Source organism: Cyprinus carpio, chromosome A2, assembly GCF_018340385.1.
Source record: "Cyprinus carpio isolate SPL01 chromosome A2, ASM1834038v1, whole genome shotgun sequence".
Lineage (NCBI taxonomy): Eukaryota > Metazoa > Chordata > Actinopteri > Cypriniformes > Cyprinidae > Cyprinus > Cyprinus carpio.
In genome coordinates this window covers 2191726-2202652 of record NC_056573.1, presented here as the reverse complement: position 1 = coordinate 2202652, position 10927 = coordinate 2191726, and the positions used below count along the sequence as shown (strand labels likewise).

The window sequence follows — 10927 nt, the reverse complement described above, 5'->3', positions numbered from 1 at the left end:
TTGTAGAATGTGGCAGAAAAACAAGAAATCAGAAAATATTTTTTTAGGTTTTGTAAAGGAAACTGGTACTGACAAGAGATCTGGGTAAGACATGAGTGGAATTAAGATTAGCTGGACATGGTTTAAAGAACATATACTGGAATGCAGTAGGGTGGACAAGGAATGAGGGAAATGTTTTGTTTATTTTTTTTTGGAAAACAGGATTAATATCAAGAATATGAAAAACAAATACTGTACCACACAGAGTAAATAAGCTCCAGAAGATGGCAGAAATGCAACATAAAGGATGCATGCTGCGTTAAAATAAAGAAGAAGAAAGAGAAGGATCAAGATGGCATCCTGCTAAAGGTTGCTTTATCATGCTTCGCTGACAAATCTACTTTTAACAGCCAAACTACACCATTTATAATTCTGTTATGTGCATAAGTATCTATAAATACTACATAATGCCCCTCTGTATTGTAAATATGAAATCTATTTACTTAGACAAACAAAGGAAAAAAGAGATGCTGCTTGCTTCATGTGTGTCTGATAATATGAGTTTCCACAGCTATGTGTCTCCCCGGTTGTGGTATTTAAGCTGGACATTAAGGCTTTTTTAATCGCTTTTGCTTGCTGCTGTTCTATAGAGTCGAAAGTCCTACTTAGTCCTAAGATATCACTACCACAATTAGTTTTAACAATATGCAAGCACATCAATATGAAACAATTTATTCAAAACCGCCTACATGTATTGTATTTGCAAATTAGTGGTGGAAATTTTGATTCTTTCAAGAGATTTGTTCATTTTCAGTTTGTTCACCAAAATGATTCATTCAGATTCGTTCAGTAACCATTTCTTCATATTAAATAAATTCACCAGCAGGTGGCGAAAAATAGTCTTATTTTGTTGTTACAAAACACTGATTTGGCTTTATTAAAATGTTTGCCTAATCTACTCATTAAATAAAATAAGTCTAAACAAGTGGTTCAGATTACCAAAACACTAGGTTTTCTTGAATAATTAACATTTTAATTGTTTGGTCAGACATTTACACATTCATCAATTTGGGATTAAACGTGGAGTTATGTTTTGTATACTAAATATGAATATATAAACAAGCGATATGTGCACAGTACCTATAACTGCGCGCTTTGCATCCGCTATCTGCTGATTACTGAGCGAGATTGACTCACATTGCCCTAAATGGCGAGTGACCCGGTGCACTCTTCGTTCATGAGCGAGAGATCTCTCTAATTCAGACTTAAAATAAACTCAGTGAAGGGCAGGTTCCTTCACTATACTGAAGACAAAATCCGCGTGCTCCTTCACATCTCATACTCAAAAGGCTATTGGCTCAAGATTTAATCATTATTTGACAGGGCCGAAACAGTTCACAGAGCTACCTGGTTCACTGAGCTGCGCATGCGCTGCTAATAGCGCCGGGCTGGTCTGGAGGGGGGAGATTTCAGTGAACGAGCGTCAATTTATTACGTGAAAGAGAACGATTGGTTCACCTAAAGCTTTGTTCAAAAGAGCGATTTGTTCGTGGGCGTAACATCACACTAGTAAAAATTTAAACGGGAGAAACTTTGATCGCTAATCGCGCTGACGATCGATAAAGTGATAGATCTGACAATTCCACCGACTGGGTAAAAACATTCAATGCATTTTCATTAAAATGACTTTTTAACATTTAAAATGACACACTGATTGTCAAACTAAGCTAAACTTGTATTACTCATAGTGATTTACTACAGGTGAGATTTTGCCAATATCTCCCTGCATATATGTACACTAGACAATTATTTTCATAAATAAATAAATAAATAAACTACTGTAAGTAAAGGAGGTATTGGGAAAATGTCATATGTAGTAAGTCAGTCTTGTAACTATGGGTATATTATAATCTTTGGAACATGAAGAAACCCTTATGATGAATAATAATAAAAAAAGAATCCCTAAAAATATTTGTGCAATGCACATATAGTAAAGGAAATAGTGTCAAAATCTCACCTGTAAGTCAGTCTTGTTGCTACAAATGTACTACAAGCTTTGTAACATGAAAAAAAAAAAAAAAAACAAACAAAAAAAAAAAACCCTTTAGGTGAATTACTGTATTTTTCATGAAACTATTTGTGTACTGTGCGGACAGTAAGGGAGATATTGGCAAAAGATAGTCCGTAAGATCGTTTTTTTTTTTTTTTTGTGTACTACAAGTGTTTACTAAACATATTTGTACTGTACATACTTTGGGGAAGTACTGTCTAAAAGCGAGATATTGTCAAAAAATATTCAGTCGGTTTTGCCCACTAGGCATTCACTTAATCCTGTAAACACAAATCTAAATGAATTACTGGACTTCTTTTTTGAATCGTGAGGTAAATTTGCAGACGATCCTAAAAGCAGCCCCAAGCGATTATGCAGCGAATATAAAACCTAAAAAATAAAACTTTACCGCGCTCTGAAGCGCATAAGGGTGTTGGAGCTGTAATGCGGTCGACTCACAGCTGGAACTACTGCATAGCTACGCGTTTACTTAATAAATATTGCACACCTCAGAACGTTCGTCAGCTTATCAGAATATAGCGCATATTCAACAGACCCTGTGTTATATATTTAAACATTTTTAAAAGACCAAATAACAACATGCATATTTATTTGTAACAACTGTGTTTAGAGATTCCTGTTGTAAGAGCAGCTAATGGGGTGAGGAGACCACGCGTTGTGATGGTAACATTCCATGTATTAGTATAATGAGGTATTGACGTTTTGCTGTGTCTCAGTGCGACCTCTAGAGGGCGCAGCCTTCAAATAATAGAGACCCACAGTTGCTCTGCTCCCCTATTCAGGTCCCAAGGGCTCTTCCCTTCATCAGTCATCAGGTATGGCGATATATTCACTTCTGAATTTGTCCTCCGCTGGATGATGAAAGTCCTTCAGGGGAGCAGGATCGGACGCACATGAGTGAAAAGTGTTATTACAGATTAAATCATCATATCTATGCCCCTACAGGGCTACAAGCTGTCTGCAACTATCACGCGATAATTAATTGACAACATTAATTAATTGTCATGCAATAATTAATTTATAAAATTAATAATTAAATAATAGTAATTATAATATAAAGTCTATTTAAAGTCAGAATGTAGACTACATAATGTGTAACCATGGTAACTGTAGACGTGAAATCACCTGCAGGACAGCTCTCTCTCTCCATAGCACTTTCACATTCTAAACAGTCCAGAACTAAATCTACACAGCTTACCCTACTACATCTATATACATGTATGTACATGTTTCAGAATGAGTTGCATTTATAAATGGGAATTACTGTTCAGTTCTTGACACCCCGACCCGCATCTCACTGTTTTCGAAACCCTGGTTTCAGCCCTCTTTACCTTGCCTTTGAGAAACAGGGTCATGCTGAGTTACTGTCTCCACACTCTCTCTCAGGTTCTTTGCGGAGATAATTAAGTACACTTATATACATACAGTTACACAGTTTTTAAAAAGTTAAAAAACGTACTTAAGAGTTTGTATGTCACTTACACAGATACCGAAAACAACTAAACATGAATGTTCGTGGAAAAAAAAAAAAAAAAAATTTATTTCTTTTATTTCTAAAAAGAAGAAGAGAAAGAAAAGAAATAAGAATAAATCTTCATAATGAACACAAGAGGGTAGCAGTGTCAAGTTAATAAAACGTAGTCTTGCATTTTCTGGAATGTCTTGGCCTGCGGAAAGTCACTTGAGGATAGTACAGAAAAGCGGGCTATTTTTGCAGTTCTATCCTATTATTTCACTAACACTATGTCTGTTTCTAAATTCCATTTCATGCATATACTGTATGTATGTGTGTATATATAGGCCTACATTTTTCTGCCACGAAAAAAAAAAAAAAAAAGAAAAAAGTTTTTGTTTTTTATTTTTGTGGAGCACATTTAATAGCACTAGAATATTTGTTGTTATTGTATTTAAAAGTTACTTTTATTTCTTTGTTCTCTTAAATCAACATTGCCTTTCATTTTTAATCCATTTATTTTTTGTCAGTTTTCTTGATTTAATTTTTAAATGTCTTTTTACTTTACTTTTTTTATACCTGTGTACAAGGTATATATATATATATATATATATATATATATATATATATATATATATATATATATATATATATATATATATATATATATAATAAACCTGTGTAAAAATTGTGTCTATTCGATAAGTTCTGTAAATTTGCATATACTGGTCATTTGTGATCGAAAGAGGGCGCTAAGGGCACAGGACGCAGAGTTGTTTCTTTACTCTCTGTGACCATCACAGACTTCCTCTCCTTTCGGACAGTCATGCCAAAACTAGACAAAGGCCTACCATCGATTCTTGTATTTTATGTGCTCTTTTTTTTACGTTTATCAAATGTTAAAAATAAATGTTGCTTTATTGGTTGCTCAGAATGATTACTGCTTTGTAAATGTTATGCATTTTGTACCTTCTGCTGTTTTTATTTGGGATGCCGATGCTTCATCAACCCCACAGAGGAAAATTTCACACAACACAATCCATACTGTTGCTTATCTGTCTATATATGTCTGTATATTAAACAGTTTTAATAAATTATTTTGGGAAAGATATATAATGATGGTTCTAGTCGAACACATTAAGCGTTTTATAATACTGTAAATTGTAATCGTTCTTGTTTTCGCGCTTATCAATATTACAACATGCCTCAAAATTTGTCCGCTTTTCAGATAGCAAAGATAATACATTTTATTTGCTAATTATATAAAGATAGAATTACCCGAGTATCGCCATGCATATAAAGATTAAATTAAAAAAAAGATCAAACAAAAATATTATTGTTAATAATAACATGAGAACGTTATTTTATTTACAAAAACGTATTACAGTGTAATTGACCACAAACAGTAGAAACTGGAGATTGAATCGTATTGTTTGTTTATACTGTTACTAGCTACTACTAACTGGTTACAGTCGTAGCCTACTGGTAACGCACAGCTGAAAGTATAACCTGTAAAGTGAACATTTTTGGTGAAGTACCTAATTTAGTCATATTGATTCGGCGATATGACTACATTAGGTATATATATATATATATATATATATATATATATATATATATATATATATATATATATATATATATATATATATATATATATGTTGACAAATTATCAAGACAAAACCATATCTTCTACTTCACAATTAGATCCGGCTTTTAACAGTCCTGTTTTCGCGTTATCCAGAGGTAGCTGGTTTAATTGGCTGGAATGGGAGCTCGGGGTGGGCAGAAGTTTGGGGTTAAGTAAGAGGCGCGCACTGAATTGAACAAATAGCCTGGGGCAAAAGAGAAAAGTTCATGCCCGGGTCCTGTAAGGAGAAACCAGTGAAGTATCAACTAGTCCACGGTCACTTAATCAGAGCGACCTGTGGGGGATTAGGAAAATATTGTGACCGCAACTTGGCCTCACAATTATCATGCACAATGTTGTGTCCCTCCTCCAATCTTCTTTTCATAAAGGATGCATGGCCGTCGTACATTTAAACAGCAGGGCGGTGTTTGGGTTTTTACCTCGAGATAATACGCGCGATGTCCACAATATGAGTAAGCGTTCACTTTTTCACTTGTAGGCCGCTTTATGAAGACACATAATGAAGGAGCTTGAAGAAGCGTTTATGTGTAGATTAAAAAAAGAACAGAAAATGTAAGTTAAGAGAATAATATTAAAAAATAAACAAATAGTAAGTATATATATATATATATATATATATATATATATATATATACACACTTTTTTTTAATGAATGCAATAATGGTACGACTCTATTTCAAACAATTTTCTCCAGAGGAGAAACTGGCCCAAAAAAAAAATCGACTGAGCCTTGTTTTTTCAAAAAAAAGAAGGGTTTTTTTTTTTTTTTTTTCTCCATTTCTCTCAACCATGGAGTTTTGATTGGCTTGTTTTAGAGGACTCTGAATTTTCTGGCAAATAATTTTTTTCCGGCTTGATTGTCCCTGACCACATTGGAAGAGAGCTGAAACTAGAATGACATTACTGAGGGGGGGGGGGGGGGGGGGGGGAAATTGAACTGTTTGTTTATGTCCCCTCCGTTGCATTATTAACCAAACTATTTTTCTGGGTGACAACTTGTTAAAAGCTGTGGCTTCCTTTAAAGCGGCTATAAAAGGTGACTTGTAACTTGACAATCTGTTAAAGTCCTTAATGCCCCACATAAATAAACATATAAATTTAGGGCATTATTTTGGAAGTAAAGCATTTTTCACACGAAGACAACGTAATTTTATTGGCATGTTCATAAACCAGCGCTACGGGTGAAGGATGCATGATTTTTCACTCCTTTGACACCAGTGGTGACCACATGTGAGGTGTGTTTTGCTTTATTTGTTTTTTCTCAGGCTTTTTTGTAAAATCTCGCTCGCAACTTGGAGCAAAAGGAAACGCTTTTCGCAGCCTCGGCTTCCTTCTTCCCTCCAGATGTCTTAATTTGCTTAATTTGCCAGCATAATGGGCTCCTCTGCCCGGGACGATGGGCTTTGAATCCGCTCACACAGTGTTTGATTGAGACCGGGTTTAACTAACACGCATTGTTTAATGAAAGAACCAGCATTATGACAAAAAAATGCCAGGAAGCCGGCGGATTATTGTTGACGCTAATTCCTCATATTGATTATATTGAAAAAACAAACGTTTCCTCCCAAGCTTCTAATTGGGGAGGTGCGGAAAAATACAAGCCATTACCAAATTCATTATTAGCACTATTTTTTACAACTTATGACTGGATTTTAGTTTGGTTTTTGAAATGGTTTATGTGTATGAATTTAATTAATCGAATAATTCAGACACAAGGAGTGTGATGAAGTCCGTTTTATGATGTAATTTAGTTTTTTTTTTGTTTTCACACATACACATCCAATAATAATTTAATAAACAAACGTTTTTTTTTGTATGTATTATAATCGTCTCAAGTATTTTTTCAATCTTGGGTGGCGTATTTCCCCGCGCCCCCCCCCCTGGCTATTTGTCGGAGAGTATGGCTCTTTAAGTTCTGGAGAAGTGTGTGTTTTGGCTATGGTGAGAAAAAGCTGGGACGCACCCCAACACCTCTCGTTTATTTCTTCAAAGACCTTGTGTGGTGGCCGCTCGCTTTGCCACGGCCCGACCATCCCCATTGGACAACTTAGATGTTATTTGGGAGGAGTCTTAACCTGGCAGCAAAGAGGGTAAAAGAATTTGGAAGTGCGGCGGGCAAAAGCATTATGTAGTGACTCGATGCTTAGCTCTCATCTCGTTCAGAATGTTTTTTGCAGGGGGGGGGTGGGGGGGGGGGGGGGGGGGGGGGGGGGGGGGGGGGGTGGGGGGGGGGGGGGGGGGGGGGGGGGGGGGGGGGGGGGCCCCCCCCCCCACCCGCTCTCCGCACAGAAAGAGGTTTGGCCAGTTTACGCGAGTCCAATCCAATAGCACATTTTATAAATACGGTGGCAAGAACGTGGACTCTCGGTTGGACTGCCTTCCCAGTTTTCAGGCGGGTTTTTTTTGTGGATTTGCTGTCAAACTTCTTTGGACTTGTCTGCGTTTTTTCTTTCTTTTCGCCAAGCGCCGTTTAGGGAGGAGAAGTCCCATGCAGGCGCGCTATTCCGTCCTCCGTCCCAAACACTCGCTGGGGAGTCGTGGCCGTACATCAGCAGCGACGCAAAGTTTTAATTACCGGGCAGGGGTACCGCCGGCCCGGAGGGGGGTACAAACCGGGATGGCCAGCCCCACATGAGCAATGTACTCTCACGCGGCCCATGAGCAGTACCCCCTGCGCCCAGCATGGCGAGGGGCGTACGGAACCGTACACGGAGCATCGACGCAGCCGCAGCCCAAGGATTATGGTAAAACCGCGACAACGCAACCAGCCGTACCAAGTTACATTGCGCTCATCCACGATGGCCATCCAGAAACTCCCCGGAACAAGAAGGTGACCCTAAACGGCATTTAATTCAGTTCAATAATGGAGCGCTTTTCCTCCCCTTTTCCCCCCAAAAAAAAAAAAACCCCTTTTACAGGGACAACAAGCCAGGGCTGGCAGAACAGTATCAGAAACACAATTCTGGTCACCGCCTGAACGAGTGCTTTTGGGTCAAAAGGTGCCCCGCGAATGACAAAAAGAACCTGGGCAAAAGGCAGCTAACTACTGGTCCTCCATCGACACTACCTCGGAACTCGTACTAATATGGTTGAGAAACGTGCAGCTTTGTGAGGGCGACGGCGGCGTTTCAAAAAGAAGGACGCCTCAAAGGATAAGAAGAGCGAACTGTGAAGGAAAAGCGCCTTCCCCCGCCAGCAGCAGAATCAGCCGCCCCACAAAGCAGCAAGACTGGCCGCGACCAGGAGCAGTCGGGGGTGCCGGCTACGCAGCCCGTGTGCGCCATTCAGGAGACGATTAAAACCGAGAACGGCACGTTCCCAGAAGGGCACCGAGCGCCGCCGCAGGCTGTTTCGCCCTCGCTAAGAAACTGTTCCCAAGATTGAGAGCCCCGAGACAGCAGCAAGCAGCAGCATGTCGAGCGGCAGCCCGCACAGCATCCCGTCCACACTCCGCTCTACTCAGCCTGGACAGCGCCGGGGAACAGCAGCAGCAGCAAGCACAGCAGGGCAGCAGCATCGACACCACCACGGCAAAGGCCCGTCAGACCCCAGCGCAGGCTTCAGCGTGGATAACATAATGACCCTCCCTCCGCGGCTGGTCCTCAAGCTCCAGGCGAGCTCACCCCGTCTCTCGTGGCCTCCTCACGGACAGGTATAACTCCCACATTGTCCCTGAAAACTATTCCGCCCAATCAGACGTCCGTGTTATAGCTCGCCCTGCAGCCAGAACTCTATCTCGAAACTACCTCCACGGCCACCTATCAAAACTGCAACATGCAGGCCATGAGCTTGTACGCGGGACGGGGATCGCTCGGGACACCTGGCCGCCACTACACCGTGGACGAAACTCTGCCCGATTTACTCGATCACGACACACCACGTCGTCCTTAAACCACGGGAAATCCTCAGGAGGGCCACCATGGCGCACCAAGGGCGCCTCGCGTCATGGTACCTAAACACCGGTAAGGAGAGGTTGGAGACATTGGCGACATGTGCGCTGCGTAGCATGAGAAGTTGCAGAACTTCCATTCGGTTCGAGAGATGTTTGAATCGCAGTCTGAATAATTCACCGGTGAACGGGAAGAACAGCTGTCAAATGTCGTTTTTTCCGCTCCTTTCCCCACTTTCCCGAGTCAGCGCCCATATACCGCACGTCAGGGGCTTTTTGTGTATGACTGCAGGCAAGTTTTGACCAAACAAGTATTTTTTTCGGTTCTTCTTCTTCGTTTTGTTGTTTGTTGATTGAAAAAAAAAATGCCTTTTCTTGATACCGAGACACGTTTTTTTGATATTTACCTACTCTAACCCCCGAGATGGACTGAACAGAAACCGAACTAGATCTTGGTTTGTTAAGGACAGTGTTACTTCGAATAACACGTAAGTCTTCTTCGTTTTTGTGAGCTATATGCTGGGCTGTGTTGACGTGCGTCACACGTTTATGGACTTGTTTTTTATTACGTGTAAATTGCATATAGTAATTTTATTTCTAAAGTGTAGCCGGATATCTATGGACCAAACACCAAAAAGTGTTTCTAAATTGAACTGCATTCATAGTCCAAATGTTCCACTATAACAAGGAACGGAACATGTATAACGCCATATTTCTTTCAAATTTATCTCCTCTTGTTGAAAAAGTAATTTCTGAAGGAACTGCATTGTTTGTTTAATAAATTGCCATGCTATTTGAGTTAAAATTTAGGCTAACGCTTGATTTCTAAACCCGTCCAGAACACAACCTCCCCTGTGCTACTATACAGTAATAATACATTTAGAGCACAATAACGTTGAAGAAAGTGCCAATTAACCTGTATAAAATCGAAAAAAATGAGATGGGGTCGAAATTATTCGGGTTTACTGTGGCACAGTTGGACGTTTCTTGATCCAAACGTTCGTATAATCCTAAAATACACCAAGAAACGAATAAAAATGTTCTGATCATGCAGGCTGAATGAAATTTAATAATCACAGGCCCATTTCAGCATTTTTTATGGGAACCGTGGCAATACTAAATATGCAATTCATCATTTTTTGTTTTTTATGGTTTTTTTTTTTTTTTCTTTATGTAATGTCGAAAAATGTTAGCTTACTGGAGGTTATTTAGTCGGGGCGCGCAGAGGGGTCTTTTCATTCATTACTCAAGAATTACATAACTTATAGCAACATTTTACGCTTATTTTGTTTATACTAAATAGATAGGCTATATTGAAATATAAATAAGAAATATCATGGGATTGAATTCAAGTTGAAATTCTCAAGAATGTTACGGCCCGCAATTAAGTAAGGAGGGATTCTGATCTTATTATTCTTCCTATCACAATTATTATTATTATTATTATTATTATTATTATTATTATTATTATCTGTAGTAGTAACTATAAAAAATGCTAATTTGTAAGTTAAAATGTGGTTAATTTAGTAGTATCAAATTTATCTGGTTTTAAGTCAAAATATTACTTAATTAATGTGATCGTTGAATCAAAATAATAATGAATGTGAGTATAATGAAATAATGATAATAATAATAATAAAAAAATAATACATTTGAAGGTTTTAGAGAAACCAGACAAAGCTCGTGTTTTAAAATAGCAAACATGCAGATTTTTGTTTTTACAGATCAGTAGCAGTTTGGTAGTAATAAAATAAATATTGCCATGCAATTTTTATATTTTTAATTGCTGTGAGGTGACGACGTGTTTTTTTGCTGTACTTTGTTCTTACGCAGCTCCATATGCAGACTTGGACTGTTCTGGGGGGGGGGGGGGGGGGTCATCAT

At 38.9% G+C, this 10927-nt stretch overlaps 1 protein-coding gene across 1 annotated transcript; it reads left to right on the top strand.

Moving 5' to 3' along the window:
• Positions 1-7642: 7642 nt before the first annotated feature.
• foxc1a (forkhead box C1a) lies at positions 7643-9346 on the top strand. Its single transcript, XM_042714033.1, is given in 11 exon segments — positions 7643-8122; positions 8125-8235; positions 8237-8383; positions 8386-8520; positions 8522-8737; positions 8740-8859; positions 8861-8893; positions 8896-8955; positions 8957-9121; positions 9124-9209; positions 9211-9346. Coding segments are annotated over 11 exon segments (1689 nt in total).
• The last annotated feature ends 1581 nt before the right edge of the window (positions 9347-10927 follow it).